The sequence below is a fragment of the Malaclemys terrapin genome, chromosome 8, assembly GCF_027887155.1.
Source record: "Malaclemys terrapin pileata isolate rMalTer1 chromosome 8, rMalTer1.hap1, whole genome shotgun sequence".
Taxonomy (NCBI): Eukaryota; Metazoa; Chordata; order Testudines; family Emydidae; genus Malaclemys; species Malaclemys terrapin.
In genome coordinates this window covers 107,714,897-107,734,657 of record NC_071512.1, presented here as the reverse complement: position 1 = coordinate 107,734,657, position 19,761 = coordinate 107,714,897, and the positions used below count along the sequence as shown (strand labels likewise).

General features: G+C 55.9%; 1 protein-coding gene and 1 long non-coding RNA gene across 2 annotated transcripts; one reads left to right on the top strand and one right to left on the bottom strand.

Annotated features, from left to right (window-relative positions):
* Window positions 1–82: 82 nt before the first annotated feature.
* On the bottom strand, window positions 83–11,469 carry BEST4 (bestrophin 4). The gene is made up of 9 exons (XM_054038420.1): window positions 11,291–11,469; window positions 10,595–10,689; window positions 7,893–8,126; window positions 6,476–6,630; window positions 6,244–6,321; window positions 5,360–5,518; window positions 3,394–3,474; window positions 2,001–2,155; window positions 83–815 (listed from the first exon to the last, which is right to left on the bottom strand). The coding sequence occupies exons 1-9, from the start codon at window positions 11,440–11,442 to the stop codon at window positions 413–415; spliced, it is 1,512 nt and encodes a 503-aa protein (XP_053894395.1). The 5' UTR covers window positions 11,443–11,469; the 3' UTR covers window positions 83–412.
* LOC128842421 (uncharacterized) lies at window positions 11,222–19,730 on the top strand. The gene is made up of 4 exons (XR_008445996.1): window positions 11,222–11,292; window positions 14,586–14,645; window positions 15,406–15,475; window positions 16,392–19,730. It is a non-coding gene; the product is annotated as an uncharacterized LOC128842421 (long non-coding RNA).
* Window positions 19,731–19,761: the final 31 nt, after the last annotated feature.

The window sequence follows — 19,761 nt, the reverse complement described above, 5'->3', positions numbered from 1 at the left end:
GGAGAGATTTATTTACACTCACGGGAGGCGTCTTGCAGCATTTTAAGTTTCCTGTATGAATATTTCTCCTGTGTCCCTCAGTTTGGTTCTTTGTCACCCACTGAATCCAACAGTTGGGCCATGGCAACCAGAGGGGTGTGATGGGGAACTGGTGATGGGGCTTTCTGTAGAGCATGATCCTTCTCGAACCTTTTGCAGCGTTTGAGCTGATCGCTACAGTCTGGCTTCTGGCCCTGTGGGCCTGCTCCAATGCCCACTGAGTCAGGGGGAGTCTTTCCCTTCATTTCAGTGGGTTTTGGATCAGGCCCTTAGCTGGCAGCACTATCACATGAGCTACCAGGCCTAGAGGACAGATGCTGGGGCGCAGCTCGCACTGAGAGTGGAGTGACGAGGCACGCTGAGCTCGCTGCCTCTAGGCAGCCGACTGGTCGGTGGCAATGCTCTCGTCGGAGGGTTGCCTCACGCGGATCTGGGGGTTCTCCCTCTGAGGCCCCTGTGAGGCTTCCAGCCGGCTGGGTATCTTGAGGCGGGTGCCGGGTGTGGGGGGCTCGCTGGCCTCATCTTCCGTCTCTTCCTCCTCGATGCGGCCCACCGCTTCAGGGTCCTCGCCACAGCGGGGGTTGGGAGAGGGGAAGCCGCCCTCGCCCCTGAGGCGCAAAAGGTGGTGGTGGGCCCGGTTGCTCCTCCCGAAATTCTTCAGGCTGACAGCGGGGGAGGCGGCCGCGGTCAGGAAGCGGTTGAGCAAGGGCGTGTGCATGCGGGGCAGGCTGGGCGAGGCCTCCACCTGCTGGCTCTGCTCCGGGTCGTCGCTCATCCTGGGGAAGGAACGTGGGATTAGGGCACAGGCTCCGAGTCAGAGCCACTGGAAGGCAGGGAAAAAGGTCCCATTGATGTAAAAGGGCTTCAGATCGGCGTGCCTGGGACAGTCTCCTGGGACCACAAGGCCCCACCCAGCACAGACCTTCAGCCAAGCTGCCCTGGACGCTCCTGGGAGCTTTGCTTCAGCAAGGGGGCTGAAAGAAAGCACTAAAACGTGGCTAGTGCATCAGCGTCCCCTGCTTTAATATCTGAGCTTGGGTTAGGTAACCAGAGCAAGGGCTGCTGTTGCCCCTCGCCTCACAAACCAAGTTCCCGAACACAATTTAACGGGGTTCGCGTAAGAAAAATTGTTACTCGAAGTTAAGCTGACCAGACAGCAAATGTGAAAAATCGGGACGGGGTAGGGGGGATAATAGGAGCCTATATAAGAAAAAGACCCAAAAATCAGGACAGTCCCTATAAAATCGGTAGGGTGACATCTGGTCACCCTACGGGAAGTAGCCCCGTCTCCCTCACAGACCTGCTCCTGTGCATCCTGGAGCCAGAGCTGCTGCCTAGGAGACGGTCTTTACTCCTGTTAGCTCAACCCCGAGGGAGCTGGAGTCTCTTTTGGCTCATGCATCATCAAGAGTGAGACACTCCAAGTGCAGAGCCAGACGATTCTGCACCAAATTTGCTTGGTAAAGTAAGAGATGTTTTTCCCTGATGACAAGCCCAGCAATCTCACTGCAGGCTGGGTTCTTCCCAGTTCATGCAGCTTGGTAAGTAATTCAGATGATTCCGGCCAGAGTCTTCCCTCACTTACCTTAGTGCACCCAATTGTCGTCATGTTCTGCCCTCAATTCCCCCTGCAGACAACGGGGTTCACTTAGGTGTAACTAAGGGCAGAGTTTGACCTGCAGATCTTTAGAAATGGATGAGGCACAAGCTAGAACTTCCCACCCCCCCAACTTGCCTCTTAGATTCCAGGATCAGTGTGTGACACAAGCAGTTATTAGAAAAATCACCTTCCTACTTGTAAACTGCGTAAATCTGATCTGGCGTGTCTGAGGGGCAAGAAAGGGGAGCCCGCCCGGCCCTTTTGAGAGTGGCTTTTCAGGTCCAAACCACCCTGCAGAGCAATCCCAGAGGCTCTCGGCCATAGCGGCTGTTTTCGTTCGGAGTGATCCCGCTGACCTTACCGCATATCGAAGGTGGATCCCAGGAAGGAGGGCTTCAAGGTCTCGGCAGCCGTGGCGATGGTATAAGGTGGCTGAGCTGTGGATTCATTCCAGTATTTGTCCTTCCCTGTTAGAGGCAGGTTCTGGTACATGTCATCCACGGAGAGCAGGGACACCTAAGGGTGGCAAAGGGCAGGCTCAGAGGAACAGAGCATGCCACAGGCTGGTTGGGTCTTTCAGGGGAGTGGGGCGCAGTCTTGCCTGTGAGGGATCAGCTGATCTGATGCTCTGGCATCAGGGGTTTCAATTCAGTTATCCGAGCCAGCTGGGGAAGCATCGATTGAGTTCCAGAAAGGGGTTGGGGGGGATTGTCCTCTGTGACTGGCCCTGAGGGAAGAGGGTAGCAGGAGGGAAAGAGGAGTGGGCCCAACCCTAGGCAGGGGGCCTGGAGAGAGATTGGGAATAAGGATCTAGACTGGGGGAAAGACTCCAGGGAGGGAGCCGTGAGGATCAGCAGCTCAGGTAGGAAGTGGGGAGGGTCAGCACTCAGAGAGCAGGCGGAAGGGGATCTCGGGAGGGGCAGAGACCCTTCTATTTTACGTGTCCCTTGGGACTATTGTCTAAGTTTGTTAGCGGTGCCCACGCGGGGGTGCTACAGAGAAGGCAGGCAGGCCACGAGGGTGACCCTGACATGCGTTTCGTGCATCAAAGGCAAAACTCCCCCTCACTCCAGCGAGGATATTGCCTGAGGGAGAGTCAGACCCGGAGGCTGCATTCGCACAGGGTCTCATCCTGTACCCACTCCAGCCAACTGCAGCAGGTGCAGAACTGGGCACCAGGGAGACGCATTCTGTGATGGAACAATCCTCCGGCTCCACACTTTCCTAGCGTTTCTCCTTTATTTGTTTCCATTTCTCCTGTGGGTTTTTTTATGGCTGGTGCATGGTGCCAGCCTAATTAATCCCAGAGGCTGGTGTCTGCCACCCACCGCATGGGCGTTAGCAGCGCTAGCTTCTCCCTGTCACACGGGCACCATCCCCTGGGGCTCGGCTTCACCCCTGTTCTGGAGAGACCCCAAAGTTGAAGTTCAGATACAGCCCATTCATTCTGTGTCTTCTCCACTGCAATGCCAATGAGGATCACTTGTGATGTCAGTTTTGTGATGTGGACATCTGCCTGCGGAGAGCCCCAGTTCACTGGATCTAGGAACCTCGGAACACCTATACAAGGACTGGATTTGAATCTGACTTGGAGGCAAAAGACTCCCTGTCCTGCCCCTAATCCTGGCCTGTAGCATCTCTGTGCAGCCCTGATTATTCCAGTTTGATAGAACAGCCCCCGAGGCGTCGAAGATGTGCTCCCGGCCGGCACACCTGTCTCTACACCACACCCTCTTTGGAGGGACGGGGCGCACCTGCAAGTTCCTGTCGATCAGCTTATTAGTTTCAAAGTCATCGTCGTCCTCTCCAAATGGGTTAATGATCTGTTCTGCGACCTGGAGAACGAAGGCAGAAGACCCCATGAGACCCACACACTCAGACACCAGGCTAAGGGTTCTCCGGTGCTTGTGAAACACGCTACACTAACAGCTGTTACTATGACCACCACTGGCGCATTAGGGGCTGTGTAGTGTGTACATACCTGGTCCCTTCCCCAAGGAGAGCATAGTACAAATGTGGATGAAGATGTGGACTATGCATCTGAACGCACCCAGTGCAAGCCCAGCTGAAGGGTCAGTCTCAGAACCATGGGCACTTGCTTTCTGATCTTTTCTCTTTCTCCTCTCATTTTGGCGGTGGATTTTCACTTGAAGTCTTTACCGAAAAAGGAGCCTCTTAAGCAGGGATTTGCAGCCCTGGAGGCCTCTGCTTGCCCGCAGACGAGGTAGAGATGGGAAGCGGCGCTGTAAGGTGCCACAAGTCCTCCTGTTCTTTTTGCGGATACAGACTAACACGGCTGCTACTCTGAAACCCGATGCTGAGACACATCTGCCCTGAGCTGAAGCGACCCCTTCTAGGGCAGAGAGGGGAGCTCAGTCCTAGTGGCCCATTCTGTCATTGCTCAAAGGGTCCACAAGCGGGGGCCGGTCAGAGAGAATTCTGGACATGTCTCTCACTGAGTCCATCAGCTGGGAAAGACTCCCTCATCTGGGCTGCAGCCACACCTGTGACTGTGAGACACAAGCTCATTGGTGCCAGTTGGCAAAGGGTTCACAGCTCTGTGTCAGCAACGCCTAACGGCTGAAAAACTCGCTGTACCTAACAGATCGCTTTCATGGGATTTATCCCTAAACGACTGGGCCTTGCAGGGCTGTCCCTAGTCATTTGGGTGCCCTACGCAGCTCCCCACCCCCAGGGTCTGGGAGGCAGGAGCTGGGGGAGGGGGGCACTTTTGGGAGCCCCACAGACCCAGAGTGGCCCGGAGGATTAGCGGGGGGCAGGTAAGAGTCAGGGTGGAGAGAGTTGTCCGGGGCCCCACCCCCCCCTAGGGATGGCCCTTGCAGGGGGGCCGGCCAAGGGATAGGGCTGATCACCGGGGCTGCTGCGTATGCCTAAGGACGGCCCTGGGGCCTTGTAAGGTCTCCAGTGAAAGCCAGGATCATGTTGGTCCTTCACATCACTGTGAAATGCATATACCGATGTGATTTTAATCATTGTGTCTATACACTGAGAATCTGACCTGGTCACACTGGGGAATGTCGCTGAAAGTGAGAAACTGCTTTAGACAAGGACGTGAGCAGTTAAAGTCGTTTTGACTCTGCTAAGCCTGGTATCCGGCTGTTTTCCATGTAACTGTTCTGCTGCTAATATTCTTGCTCATGACTCATTTGGCTCTTTGGACCTGGGCTCTGTCAATAATCGTATTTGGGTTAGAAAGAACGCGTAGCGCTGTGGTGTCAAGTGAAGTGCGACGACTCGGCTGGATTCACCAAGGTGACGTGCGCACTGTTCTCTTCCCGGGACAGCGAACTTGGGGCCTAGGAGCGTCCAGGGGGAGGCACTGCACGCTGCCAGGAGCGCCGTGAGGACTTGGGGGTGGCTGTGTGTAAACCTAGCACCAGCCTGCACAGAGAGGGCGAGACTGCAGCGACCCAGAAGTATGGGCTTGCGGGGCCAGAGGTGGGTGGTTTCAGGGAGCTGAACCACGGCGGAGACAGACAAAGCTGCTTCATGCTAAGGGCAGGCAGTGGGTGCGCCTGGGGAGCGTCACAGTGACCTAGAAGTGAAGAGCTCCTCACTGATTCCCCTGACATCCCCCAGTGCCCTACGTCACGTTCACAGAGGGGACAGGGGCTGCAGGGGAGTCTGACAACCGGGGGCAAGGTCAGCTCTCCCACCAAGCTGGTGCCCAGCAGGGTCCTGCGCCAGGAACGTGCTCACCTTCAGCCAGCCGGCATAGAAGAAGAACTGCAGGAGGGTGGTCAGAGGGACGTACAGATCCAGATACCGGTCCTGATCCTGCTCTGGGTCCAGGGGCTCCAGAAACTGCCGCCCGATCACACAGAAGGCGAAGAAGGAATAGACGGCGATTGTAACTACCTGCATCAGAGGCACTCGGTTAGCCAGAGTCGGGTGGGGAGGAGCCACTGGCTAGTCCCAATGCACATGGGAAATCCTAAAGGGGGAACTAGTGCTTTGGAAAATGAGACTAGATACAGTTTGACAGACGGAGATAGATGAGAATAACACTGAGATCCTGCCACTGGTGAGCGTGAAAGAGTCTTGTGGCACGTCTCACAAGAGTAGCCGTGCTGTGTAAGTTGGTATCCCTGCCAAATTCCAACTCGGGGTGATTCCATGCTGCCGCTCTACACTCTTCCTACAGTTTCATTAGGAAACGGGATCCTTCTTCCCTCCCTGTTTGAACCTCTCCTTGTCCAATGTTGCTGTGTGCTGTTAAACAGCTGCTGCACCCCACCCCAGAGGTGGATGCAGTGTAGTGGTGGGTGAAGCGCCAAGTGCTTTGAGATGAAAAGTGATAGAGAAATTCAAGTTGTATCTAGGAAGACATGGATCTACCTCACCATGGGTCAGCCCCCAGGGCCCCATAAGCTCTCTGAAGATGCTACATGTAAAAGGTCGTCTCTACCCTGTAGAACTAGCCTGAAGCGGCTTACATGTGAAGGGTGTTTGGTTGGCAGGGAAAGGAACTGTCACTGATTCCCTTGCTGTGAAGGGGCTGGAGGGGTCAGTTTCCACGGGCCATGTGGTTCCCATCTCCGGATGCCATTGGAGGGTGAGCTGAAGGCTGGGCACTCACTGACCTGTGTGTACACCAGTGGGATGCTGATCCAGTCGTAATGGAACAGCATGCTGCATTTGGCACGGTACAGATTCAGCTCCTACGCAGAGAGGGGAAAGCGGGGTTATCACCTGGGTGATAGCAGCCTTGGACAAGCTCCCCCCACCAGCAGCTGACACCCCAGGTCCCAGCAACAATTCCCCAGATCCACACCCCCTCCCATCCCTTGACCTTCCAGTCCCCCCCAAACTTACATCTATGAGTAAGCGGAGGGCCACGTCGTCCCTGACCCGCCCATCTCGCCTGGCCTGGGCAGCCAGGTTGGTGAACCACACGCAGGGGATCCAGTACTTGTTGAAGTCCGAGTGGAGGCTCTCAAACTTCTTGCGCTCTTCCTGTGTCATGAAGCCTGCAGCGTGGGAGACGGCAGGTAGGGGAGAGATTCAGGGTCCCTTCTTCACCCCCTTGCCTGGCCCCTGCTCAGCGGGTTCCTGGGTTTGCTTCCCATGAATCCAGCACTGGTGAAAGGGACCAGACTGTCTGGCCTGGCTGCAGCAGCCCTCAGTCCTCAGAACAGATACATCGCGGGCAGCAGCAGGGCAAGCTCCCCACACGGTGCCCCGTCAATATGCACCCATCTCGAGAGGGGGGACACCCTCTCCAGGAGGCACATCAGTGTCCATGACCCGCTCAGTCCTTGAGCTCTCTGCTGATGCTGCCAGCAAGGGAGTTGGTTGTGTGGGGTGGGTTTTGTGATGGGCACCCCTGTTCTTATCAGGAACCGGATTGAGACCAAAGCTCATTTCACACAGGCCACCAGGCAGCCATCAGCAACTCCCAGTTACTACCGACCTGGGCTGGATCTGAGCTCTGCCTCCCAGCACCACCCCCAGAGCTGTCCAGCCCCCTTTCTGCGACTCAGCCAGCCATGGGGAGCCCCTGGAACCAGTTCCATCCCTCTGCCTCAGTAACTGGTGACAAACTCCATGTGGTTTCACTGCTAACCTGGCCTCCTGGTTGCACAGGAGGAAGCTGCTCAGGGTCACAGATTCCAGAGAAAGGCTCCACCCCTGGAGAAATGGCCCCTAGAGTGTCCGGTCAGTGGCGGGAGTAGGAGACTCCAAGGCCGCCACGGAGCACGGCATGACCTGCTGCTGGGATTGTAGCAGGGGAGGCTGATTCCCAGCAGGAGCCCCGAGATTTCCAATCCCACCCCGAAAGCCTGGCCCCGTGGAAGTCAAGGCGAGTTTTGCCATTAACTTCTGCCAGGCCCCACCCCGTTGCTCCCTGGGCTGGTGGGGGAGGGGGGCCCTGTGGCTAGCATTCTGCTCAGCCACATGGGCGACCTGGGTTCAGCTTCCAGTCCCTGCTGGCTCCGAGTCTGCAGCTGCCGCAGAGACTGCCTTGCGTGGCTCCACGGCTGATGAAGGGCTGCTGGCAGGCGTCAAATCAGGCCTCAAAAGAGTACGAAGCAGAGGGATAAGTGGGTCCCTCGGGATGGGAGGGGGCCAGGAAATCATCCCTGCAAGAAAACACCCTGCCACGCTAGGCTTTCCCTGGACACTGACCTTAACTCCAACCCTTGCTGCTCCGTAGGCAGAAAGCTTCTGGCTGTAGCCTGGAAACTAACCAACGCAGCAATGCTCTGCCCCGGCCCTGAGACGAGCTCACCTGCTTCTACCACATGGTCCATGGTTGGAAACCTCTTGAGCACCCTGGTGCTGACCGAGCGCAGGATGAGCACGGAGGACAAGTTGGCGTAACGGATGAGCGAGCGCCGCAGGATCCTCCCCTTTTCATCCTTCCCGTGGACGGTGCTGGAGATGACGCACATCAGCTGGTCAGGCAGTGGGATGCTGGTGTACTGGGCCCACCACCGGTTCACGATCAGCGTGACGTAAAAACCTGCCCACGGAGACAGCCCATGGGGGCATGGTTACCAGCTGGGGAGGCAGTGCCGGCAGCCGCAGCTGAGCATCGGAGACCCAGCAATGAGAGGCAGGAGCAAACGGGGTCGTTAACTAGGGATGGCGTCTGGTGACGTGCGGGTTGTGCTGAGCGTGAGGGGCTGGCAGAGCTGCAGTGCGGGACGTTGCTGCGTTGCCTTGTCTAGATGGGATGTGAGCGTGCGGGAGCTCGCGTGTGCTAACGGACGGGTTTTAAAAGACAAGTGCAGACAAGGCTCATGGGGCCCCATTTCCAAGGGGATCTAGGCACCTAGAGAGACTGACAAGTGCTTCTGAAAATCCCACTAGGTCCTCTCTCTGGCCCATTGCTTTCAACATCCGCTAAACAGGGTGAGTGAAAACCTACCCTCCTCCACTGGCTTGAATCTGCCCCATCCAGCATGTATGAGCCCGTCACCCTAGAAGACTTCTCCAATGCATTACTTGGAAGGTGTTAGCCCCCATGTTGAATCCAAGTCTAAGCCACGCCTGAGCAACAGCAGGGCGAAAACGCTCGTTGTTAAAGAATCACTATTCCCACCAAAGCCAGGGCAAAGCAGACCTCGCATAGCTCATATTCCCAACGCAGAAACCAAGCTGGTGTTTGGGGGCAGGCCCAGGAGCGCTTTCCACCCTTTCTACACACGATAAAGAAGAGACAGATTTTCCCCTCGGCAGGTAGTTTTCGCCTGTGACAACTGTACCAGCACTCTGATCCCTGGACCACCAATTATATCGCACTGGAGGAAACCTGAGGGGCAAAACTGGGCCTAACTGGGGATGGGCAGGAGATCACGACAAGGCTAATTAACCCATGAGCCCAGAAAGCAGAAGAGACACAGGAAGGAAGAGCAGGGGGCCAGACTAGAGCAGAGAGAAGCAACATGACTGACCCACCCACCTACCCACTCTCCGAGCCAGAGCCCTCTGCCTCTCAGAAACCTTCTGTCTCCCCCCTCCATGGCTGTGTGCGCTAAGGAGTGCATGCAGCTGTCAGTCCAGAGCTGCACACGTTTGTAAGGTTGGTGAGGAGAACGCTGTATATAAATTGCACCCGGGAGGTAACCAGAAGACGGTCCCCGAGCGGTTTGTGGCTAGAAAAGAGACAGGAGTGGGAAGACACCCGGTCACCATGTTTGTCTGGTTTCTGTGGGAGACGGATTTCTCTGTGGCAGGAGAGAGAAAGAGTAGCTGAGCGGTTTGGAGGGACATTGTGCTTTTCCTTTGACTCATTTCCCCTGGCAATAGCGGAAGGCTCAGGACTGACATCCGATAACCTACAGCTGGGCTTGAGTGAACAGCTCAAGCAGTTAGCCAGACTCTGGCTGAATTCGTTAGAGGAGCTTTTGTAAAGAGCAGTGAAAAGACGGGAATTCCATCAGCTGATCCCTTTCAGGGATGCTCAGACAGGGTGAAATTCACCCTGTTGGTACGCACGCCTTGTGCCAGCAAGCTCTCTGCACAGGGGTGAATTTCTAGCTCTTGTGAATATCAGGCCTGGGCACCAGGGGGCAGCCGGAGGGCAAGCAGCCATCCGAGCCCATCAGGTTAGCTACTGCAGGAGTCACCTCTCAGAAAGGAGCAAAGAAGTTCCTCATTTCTCCTGCACAAGGGAGGGGCAGGGGGCCACTAAATAATGCACCAGTCATCTGTCAGAGATAACCCCGTTCCCAAGGCACAGCAGGGTGGGAGAGCTGTTGAGGAGTGCCACTGCATTCCCACAAACATCTCCCAGCTTGGGAAGCTTTGGCCGGGCGAGGGCTTGTTTTAGCCGGTAAATGTCTAATCATTAACTCCTCGCTCCAGTCTCCCCACTCCTGCTTGGTGCCCTCTCCCACCCCTCCCTTCTATCTGTGCCCTCTGCTCACACATACAACCCTCTCTCACGTTTTTGCAGGACTTCTCTTCCCCAGAGGATCCTAAATGTGCGGCACTTATCCACAGGGGTCGCTGAATCGCAGCCACCTCTGGGGCAGAACAGCAGTGCTACATAACAGCTTAGCAGAGTGAGTGAAGGAGAATGCAGCAGGGGGAATAGAGAGGCCGAATGGACTGTAGTGGGAGGAAGTGCGGTCAAGTGGCTGGAGGCAGGATGCCTGGAGTCTGTCCCTGGGTCTGCCCCTGGATATGCTGTGCGACTTTGGGCAAGTCATTTTCACCTGCCGGGGGCTCGGTTTGCTCATCTGTAATCTAATGGGGATGATAGTGCTGCCCCTCCTGTGGCAGGTGCTTTGAGATCCTGGGGTCAAAGGTGCAAATGATGCTTGAACTGAGCTAACTGCCCATGTGTTTCTGGGGCCTGGAGCCAAAGAATTGGGTCCCTTCCGAGACTCACGCCCTGGCCCATCTGATCCATTCGCTCCAGCCTTAACCGGGCACTAAGGATGGAAAAGGAAGGAGAAGGAGACCCAGGAGGGGGCACTTTACCCAGGACAAAGGACATGGGGATGAGGTCCGTGGAGCGGTTGCAGTACTGAGCCACTTTCACATAGACACGCTTCTGCTCTTCGGTCAGCAACCGCCTGCAGGGACACAAAGAGCCGGGATCAGGCGCTCACCCCGGTGTGCGTTACTGCCTGGAACCTCCAACTCCTCTGCGCTCATCTTCAGATTCCTCTTCCCCTCACTGCCCTGCACAGGAGCGCTTACTTCTCCCGGCTCTATCCCTGCCCAAGTGACCCACCCCCACCAGCCTGCCATGGATGGCTCCCTGTGGTATGTTTCTTAGAGAGTTCCCACTCCAGCTGTCACCCAAGCCAGGGATCTTCCACTGATGGGCGCCTGCAGGATCTCTCCAGTGACAGATTTTCCCTGAGACTAGCATTTCCAGATGTTCTCCAGCTAAATGGATGGATACTCTAATGGCAGGCACTGTCCATCAGCAGAAACGGGGTTAATAAAAGAGAAGCAGCAACAGCAAGTGGGTAAAGGACACAGGTATTTCCAGCAAGTCCATGTGCAAGTGAAACACACTGACTGCTGCACGAAAAGGGAACAGCCTACTACTGCTGCTGGCTCGTGAAATCAATCCTTTCTCCCAGGTGGCAGAGGGCTGCCATAGGTCCTGAGTTCTGTCCCTGGAGTGCGGACAGCCCATGTGGGGAAGCCGTGCCACATACTCACCGGTAAGTGATGCTCAGCATCGCGTACAGCATGACAAAGACAAGGAACTCCTTGTAGAGCAGTTTGTAGATGCTCCCCTTCCACCTGAAAAGCAGCTTGGAGAAGCCCCCGAACTGGGCATTGGCCACCTTCAGCGTGTAGGAGACTGTCATGGCTGCCTGCCTCCGCCCCCTCCGGGCTGCAGCGGGGAGAAACGGCGTTAGAGTGAGATTTCCCCTCCGCCTCGCTGGAGCTCCGCCTGCGAGTCTGAGGCAGCTCTGTTGTCTCCAGTGCCATGGCTGGAGGTCACAGACCGAGCCCGAGCCCACTTCGGGCCATCAGGCTGGGATCCAGCGGCCAGCACGCATTTCCAGTGCAGGCCTCATAATCATCCATGGCCGCAGACGCCACACTTGTCAGCCAACTGCGAGCCCATGCTCGTTCAGCCACCAAGGGGCAGCCGTGCACCTCGATGCACACCGCCTGACACACCCCATACAGTGGGTGGCGCATGTGTAAGCCACGCTAGGCGTGCCTGTCTCTGTCGCCCTCTAGTGGCTGTTCCACATCAGAGGGTAAGAATCTACTACATCTACCATGTAATAGTTATTCTTTTAGCTCAGGTGGTAGAGGTCCTGTGTTCCATCCCATGGTGTTGGTGGGGAAACCATACCCGTGCAAGAGCATACACACCCAGAGCAACAACTGTTACTAGATGGCACCAGCTGATCGATACACAGGCGAGTGCATACACCCATTGTTAGCAGACAGTACCAGCTGAGCAGATGCGTCTCTTCATAATGCCAGTTTTATTAATACCGATTGGTTCCAATTCAGCCCAGGTGTGATCCGATACAACTGGGCTGAGCTCAGTGGAGTTACAGCCACTCACCCCAGGTCTGGATTCGCACTATCCCATCTAACACGCCTATAATCGATCGCTCTAGGCTGCAGCTTGGCCCATTATAGAAGTGACACTCTCCCTGCTTAACATGTAAACCCACAGCTGGTGCAGGGCCTGGTGTGAACCAAATGGTTTGGAGGGAGGCTGGCGGGTACAGAAGCCCTTACTCTGGGGGTCTCTGCTCTGGGGAATACCCATGCTGTATGGTGCAGTTGGGTGAACACCTGCTCTTCAGGCAGGGTAAAAGTCAGCCCCTGCCTGGGATGGTTTAGCAGTATCCGGAGAAGGGGATGCAGGCCAAACAAGGTGGTGACCCCTCCACCTTCCCACCTTGCTTCCCAGAGTCCCCCTTGAAAACCATTTCAGGAAAACGGTGCTGCTTTGGCTCAGACACTAGCATGGAGAATACACACGATTTGTTTCTGTTCCACGAGCCGGTTCAGTGGTAACAGGTGATTCTCCCATACGCTCCCCTACAAGACACTGCTAGTCCAGAACTACCTCAAGGGTGACATCCCCAAATGAACAGCCTTCGCACCCCCCGCTCCTACCCATACCAGTTGCTGCTCCCCTTGATGGGAGAGCCTCCTACCTGCACCAGGAGTCCAGCCTGTCCCTTTTTGTCCCACCAACGTCCAGGCAGCGAGAGAGCCTTTACGTTCTCCCTTTAAATACCTCCCCAGGGCCATAAACCACATTCCTCAGGGTGATGGATTGGGGGTTATCGCCAGGCAGAGAACAGGGAACTCACAGGGAGGGTCACACCAGCTATGCCTCTTCCGCTGTAGAGCTGTGTCCTGAATTTAACTGAGCCCCTCTGGCGAGGTATAGCCAGCACTCCGACTCCCAGCGCTCCCAGCTCGTCCTGCTGTCCTCACGCAGGCCTGCCTGGCACGTGGCACATGGCCACTAACATCAAATGGGCATTGCCTGCTAACTCCCCGTGTAGCAGAGATTCGGGAGAGATCCATGCACAGATGCATCCTGGGCTTCCTGCTCAACCTCCCCAGTAGCGCCTGGCATTGCTGCCAGGAACAGGGACCTCTGGGTCATTTGCACACATGAAGCGCTGCACTGTGGGTTGGCGTTGGGAGGACCAGCTGAACCTAACGCAGAGGCAATGCTTGGAGCGTCCATCCACGCTGGAGGGAAACGGTGGCAGCTGGCTCTGGTTATGGGGAACCCAGGCCTGGAAAACGCCTGGTTTTGATTGCGTGTGGTGTGCAGACAGTGCAGGCTCAAGGCATTCCAAGCAGGGTCATGCAGAGAGAGATCAGGCAACTGCTCTGTGCCACTGCGTCTCTTTGCTCCCATAAGATTCAGCAGAATTTAAGATATGGGTGTTGTTGTTTTTTTAATTAAAGTTTCTAGCCTTTCTTGTTGCAAAGAAACCTTGTGAAGGTAACCTGACCCCCCCTCTATCTGCAAGGAGACAGAGACAATGATTCTAAGGGAGTGAATGGGGGTTTATTCTGGAGCCTAATGACAACAGCCAACATTGGAACATTAACTCTTTCATTGCTGACTATTGTAGCCGAAGCATCCAGCTCCTCTGGGGCTGTGGTGGATTTTGGGGTTAGGAGCAGAGCTGGAGTAGGTGACCAGCCCAATTTCCCCCCTACTCTGAGCCCTGGTTTTAAGCAATGATTTAAAATTGCACCAGTTTAACCTACACTGAGAATTTCAATTGATTTAATTCAACAAACCTCTTATTCCAGACCAATCGTTTTGTGGTTGTTGCTGTATTAGCTCAGGGGTTCTCAAACTTCACTGCAGCGCACCCCCTTTCTTACAACAAAAATCACTGCATGACCCCAGGAGGTGGGGACCGAAGCCTGAGCCTGCCCTGGGCAAGGGGGGCCAGGGCCAAAGCCCAAGCCCCATTACCCTGGGGCGGGGGAAGGGGGGGGAGCCATAGCCCATGGGCTTCAGCCCCAGGCAGGGGGCCTGTAACCCTGAGCCACACCACCAAGGGCTGAAGTCCTCAGGCTGGGCTTTGGCCCCGGGCAGTGGGGCTTGGGGTTTGGCCCTGGGCCCCAGCAAGTCTAACGTCAGCCCTGGCACCCCCATTAAAATGGGGTCATGAGTGACCCACTTTGGGGTCCCAGCCCACAGCTGGAGAACTGCTGTATTAGTTTAATTCAAGTGAGAACAGGAATAAGCAAAAGCAAAATAAGTCCCTCTTATACTGAAGTAATTGTGTCCACACATGGGTTTGCATTGGTTTAAAAATGAGATCAGCTAAACCGGTGTAACGTTCCCATGTCGACAAGGCCTTAGAGAGAGAAAATGCACTACCGGTAGCAGCATCCACAGTGTTAGCTCTAACGCACTAGGGAATATGATTCCTCAGTGTTGCCAACTCTCATGATTTTGTCAGGAGTCTCATGACCATTCTTGTTTTCCTTCAAGCCCCAGCGCCTGGAGTCAGGTGGATCTGTGACGGTTTCAGCCTCCGTTCTTTAAGAAAAAGTAAGTTTCTAGCCCTCGTGGCTGAGGAGAAAGCTTCAAAATGTGACCCCCAGCACACCTTAAACGGTCAAAAAGCAGAAGGCAAATAAAACAAACCCCCAAATCAATTATTTTTACATAATCTTGTGATTTTAAAGCCAATCTCATGATTTTTGGTGAGCCTGAATCACCTCCCTTCACTTCATTGAACACAAGAGAAAAACTCCAGCCAACCTCTCCGCTTCTCTGCCCGGGAACAGCGGATGGGGGAACCCTGAAGGCATTGAATTCTTCTGCACTGTGCTGGGGCAGCCTGGCCCTTTAAGAGCTGGACCAGGCTTGTGTGACCCATCTAATTAGCCCTGCCTGTCACACCTGGGAGATTAATCAGCAGAACCAGCTGAGTCGGGAGGGGCTGGTTCCCCGAACTGCACAGAGCGGGAGGCCCAGGGAGAGAGAACTCGGGTGAGGGGGGCAGTGAGTAGGCTCCCCGTAGGGAGTCCTGAGTCTTCAGAAAGAGGCTGCAGGCCGGGAGAGCCTGGGTGGCCCCCCTCCCCCGTCATCATAGGAAAGATGGGGAGTGCAGACTTGATGGGGATTTTAAGAAACTTTGTTTTGGGAATGGTTTTGTTCTTTTAAGAAACCCAGCCTGGGGGGCAGGGCAGTAGCTGAACCAGAGAAGAGTTTGTTGGGTAGCTTGAGTGAGCCCTGAAAGTGGGGAAACCGAGGCAGGGTGCCAGCAGAGTGACCTCAGCCCATGAGGTGGCTGCTCTGTTCACAGGCAACCATTCCGCCTTTGAGACTCTGACCAGATCGGCGTTCCTCAAGCATCTCTTTATCGAATTCCTGAGGTGAGTGCCCTTGGCGGGAACGTGTTCCTGAGGTGAGTGCCCTTGGCGGGAACGTGACCATGTTTGTTCAATGCTAGAAAGGAGCCAGTTTCTCACAGAATGGTGGATTTGAACTAACTTCCCTGGAGATTCAAAAGGAAAGCTGCAATGGGACGTAAAGTAGTTTCCAGTCTCTTGAGTGAGGCTACCACACAGCTAAACTAGTTACAATGCTCTGTCTCTGCCGGGGTGGGGGGATAACAAAACACAAAGTAATGAAGCAGGCGTGGTGGAAACCTAACATGTCAAGCTAGGTTTCAGAGTAGCAGCCGTGTTAGTCTGTATCCGCAAAAAGAACAGGAGTACTTGTGGCACCTTAGAGACTAACACATTTATTAGAGCATAAGCTTTCGTGGGCTACAGCCCACTTCTTCGGATGCATATAGAGTGGAACATATATATGCATCCGAAGAAGTGGGCTGTAGTCCACGAAAGCTTATGCTCTAATAAATGTGTTAGTCTCTAAGGTGCCACACGTACTCCTGTTCTTTATGTCAAGCTAGGATGACCAGCACTGCAGCTGCAGGCCGATGCACAAAGAACGTCCGGCCCTCCCAGGAGCTTTCTGGGGTTTGCTTTCGAGCGTGGCATCCATGTCCCGGTAATGCTCTCACCTTCCTGCCTGGATGTGTCCTCCAGCTGCATTTCCTGCTGGAATCCTCCCGGACCGCCCTCAGGGTACTGACCTGCTAGTCAGGGCGTGTTAATGAAGATATTTTGAAACATGTTAGATTAAAGCCTGATGTTCAATTTCTTTGTTTAATTTACATATGCAGATTAAGTATATTTTTCTGCAGCCCCTCTGGGTCTTCTATATTTAACTGGCATTGAGAAAACTAAATGCATTATCTTGTTAACCCTTTTTTATTTCCACGAGGTGGGGAAGAGGCTGAGGTATCCAGGTGCTGTGGCTTAAAAGACTCGTCCTTTCCTCAAACCCTTCTGGAAGGAAACCATGTATCACCTGAGCGTCTCGGCTGTGCTAATCCCCCTCACTTCCATACCCCGGTGGATATTGATCCCGCCTTGGTGTTGAGTAAGAACTAGTTTGCTGCTGCGTGTTTCGGACTTACCCTGAAGTAACCCCCTGGAAGAAAGCATTGGTGGGATATAAATAAATGCTCAAATCAAAACAAAGCAACAACATATGGGGTGGGAGCTCCTTGCCAAGCAGAGATTTCGGAGCGATATTCTTTGCAGCAAATGCTGCTTCCTCTAACGGGGATATCAACGTGTTCCTTGGATCTCTTTCTCATCTCCCAGCCCTGCCTTACCTCTAGTGCTGGTATGTCTGATAAGGCCAGTTATAGCATCCTGCACCCCTTTCTTCCCCGTCCCCACTCAGATCTTTGCACCCGCTGAAGCTGTGGTAGCTAGGGGAGAATCCGGCCTGAAGGTTAGGGGAGATCCAGGCCACGCTGGAGCAGGTCACCTTGGGAGCTAGTTGGTTCCCAGGAGAGGCGGCAGGTTTGGGGTGTGTCCGGTGAACCTGCTTGGCCTTCCGGTGCTGAGGCTGAGTGAATGTTAATGAAACGTTCCCCGTAACTCTGCCATTCCTTCCTGGGGCCAGTACGTCTCTCCACAAAGGGTTAACGCCAGCCTAGACCGCTCTTTTCCCTGGCGTCCTGGGAAGTCTCAGTTCCCAGAGCCTGGTGACCTTGGAGAAAGGAAGGAATTAACTCCCTGCCACCCACTGCTCTGTCCCCCGCACAGCCCTTGCTCCCTCCCCTGTCTCATTTCAGCCTCTGCCTCCTTGAGCCTTTGTGTGCCCGGATTCTTTCACTGGCCGCAGCGACTCTTCCAAGGAGGAGCCGTGGCAGCTGGAGTGAAGGACTCTGGGGTTCAGGGGGATCCCCAATGCTTCCTGGGGGTGGGGCTAGCTGGGCAGAAACTCCACAGGCAGAGGGCAGGGCCCTGGTGAGGGGCTGAGGTAGGAGTGTCAGCACTCATACAGCCTACGCTCACGTCTTCCTTTGCCTGCAGAGGACGTATCCCTTGAACTCTGCCTTGGCCCTGCACTGGGTAGGGGATGATTTACAACCCCTCTGCTCCCTTCTCCTCTTTCCCACTGGAGCCCAGCTCAGAGGAGAGGGTGGTAAACAGCCCTGATTTACAGCAGGCCTGCTCCGGTGACAGCTTCCCTGTGCAAAGGGTGCAAATCACCCACTGCAGGGCGGGGCCAGGCCGGGCTGGGCAGCCCAGGAGAAGTCCGCAGCGGTGGGAGGGATACACAGACACTGCTGACGCTGTCCCCCAAGAGGCCGAACCCCCTGTGAAAGCGTCGGCCTGGCTCTGGACGCTGCCCTGCACAGAGCGACGTGGGCTGGCCTGAGTGGAAACGGGGTTCCTCCACACGTCCCTGGGAAAGGAGGCGGGATCCCAGCAGCGGCCGCGGCTGTCAGGGGCCTCATAAAGATAAGCTGTGGAGTCGATCGCCAGGAAAAGTTGGCCTCGGGTTGAAGCGATTATGGCTGCTCATAAAACCATCCTTCATCCTCAGCTGCTTTGCCTGTGGCCCTCGGGGAGGGGTCCCCTTTGCTGGCTTGCCCTGGCTCCAGCAGCATGCCAGCTGGCTGCAGGCAGGGTTGGTTCATGGCGGGAAGGAAGCGGCAGCGAGGAGGGGTGGGCATGAGGCTGGGGTTCAAAGGAGGAAAACCAGGAGCTCCTCATTACTCCAACAAGGGTAAAAATGCCCCTCACCAGCCGCCTGCCTCCCCACACAGCCTGCGGCCCTGACACAGCTCTGCACTGGGGCCCCGGGAAGCATGAGCCAGAGGTCAGACAAGGGTTTGGGGACTGGGTGGTTGTGGCTGGATCTGGCCCTTTTCTGAGGCCGACACCCGTGTGGTCCAGCAGCAGGGCCAGCCAGCTGCAAAGTCTGCTTAGCGCGGCACTTCTCAGCTTCACGCTGCGCTCTGCACGCTGAGTGAAGCCTCCCACCCAGCCCAGGGCCATGTCAGCTTTACCCCACCGAGCAGCTGGGGGCACAGAGAGGAGCAGACCTGCCCACAGCCCCCCAGACAGGAAGTGGCAGAAGAGGAATTAGACTGCGGCGTTCCTGGCTCCCACTCCTGTGCTCCGGCCACTAGCCCACACCCCTGCCATGCTCAGGCCTAGGGAGCCCTGGAGCCACAGGATGTGGGGCTGATGTCAGCGACTCTTGCGGCAGCAGGGTGGGCGTGGTGACCGGCTGCCTCACAAACAACACACGCAGGGCCAAATCCTGAGCTCCTTAGCCCGAGCCAAGGGGAGAGGGGAGCTGGCCTGTTCTGCTTTGCGTCTTCCCAACGTTTTACGTCCCTGCAGCAATAACTGACTCGCCTCCCAGATGTTAAAGGGACAGGAGCTCAGCTCTGCTGCCGCCCTCGTGCCCCGGGGCACCGTTCTTTATTAGCGCCATTGGGTTTGGGGGCCCAGGAGCTGTGGCCGGTTCCCTCTCTGCCCTGCAGGGAAATGCAGGGACTCTGCCCGTCTCTGGACAGCAAGAGCCGCGAAGACACCTCACCGTTGGGTCCCTCCTCTTCCCCCAGTGACCCTGCTCTGTCCCCAGCAGCGCAGCCTTGGATTTCCAGGGCCTGATTCTCCTCCCACTCATGCCAGTTTTGCTGCTGGGTCACCCCAGTGGCTTTGATGGAGATATTCCTGACCTGCACCCCGAAGGCAGGAGCAGAACCAGTGCCCTGGCCTCTACCCAGACCCCAGGCCAGGGGTGGGAGCGTGGCAGAGGCCTGCTTGGGTCTAATTTTCAAGCCTGAGGGAGACGAAAATCCGACCCAAGCCTTTTTCAGACCCACCCCGTGTCAGTGCCACCACCTTGTTCTTGGGGCTCGGCCGGGCAAGGGCTTCCCGCTCCCCATGCCCGTGACCTGTCTCCAGCTGCCTCCTGCCCACGGGGTCGCGCTGATGGCGCCGTGCCCCCTGCTTGGTGCATATGCGGTGGAGCAAGAGGTGCTGTGGCTCCTCAACACGCTTCCTCCGCTGCGTGCCCAGGCCGGCAGGAGCAGGGCACACAGCCGCCGCGGTGCCAACCCCCTGGGCAGGAGGAGGGGCGCCGCGCCGCGCCTGAGAGGGTCGGATAGTTTTCCAGGGCATTCAGGGAGCAGCACGAAGCCCTGCTAAGGACGGCTGGCCCTGAGCGCCAGTCGTGGGCGGCCGTGGGAGCCTTTGATGGGGTGGTGAGACTCAGGCTCTGCATTTGGGACAGGTGGTGTTATACACTCCTGCCTGGTGGGAGGGTGTGGGAAGAC

Coding starts and splice junctions, on each gene's coding strand:
- BEST4 (XM_054038420.1), bottom strand. CDS start 11,442: ATGACAGTCTCCTACACGCTGAAGGTGGCCAATGCCCAGTTCGGGGGC. Junction 8,127..10,594: donor CCCCATGTCCTTTGTCCTGG/GTAAAGTGCCCC, acceptor CTCCGTGGGCAG/GTTTTTACGTCACGCTGATC. Junction 6,631..7,892: donor GGACCATGTGGTAGAAGCAG/GTGAGCTCGTCT, acceptor CCCACGCTGCAG/GCTTCATGACACAGGAAGAG.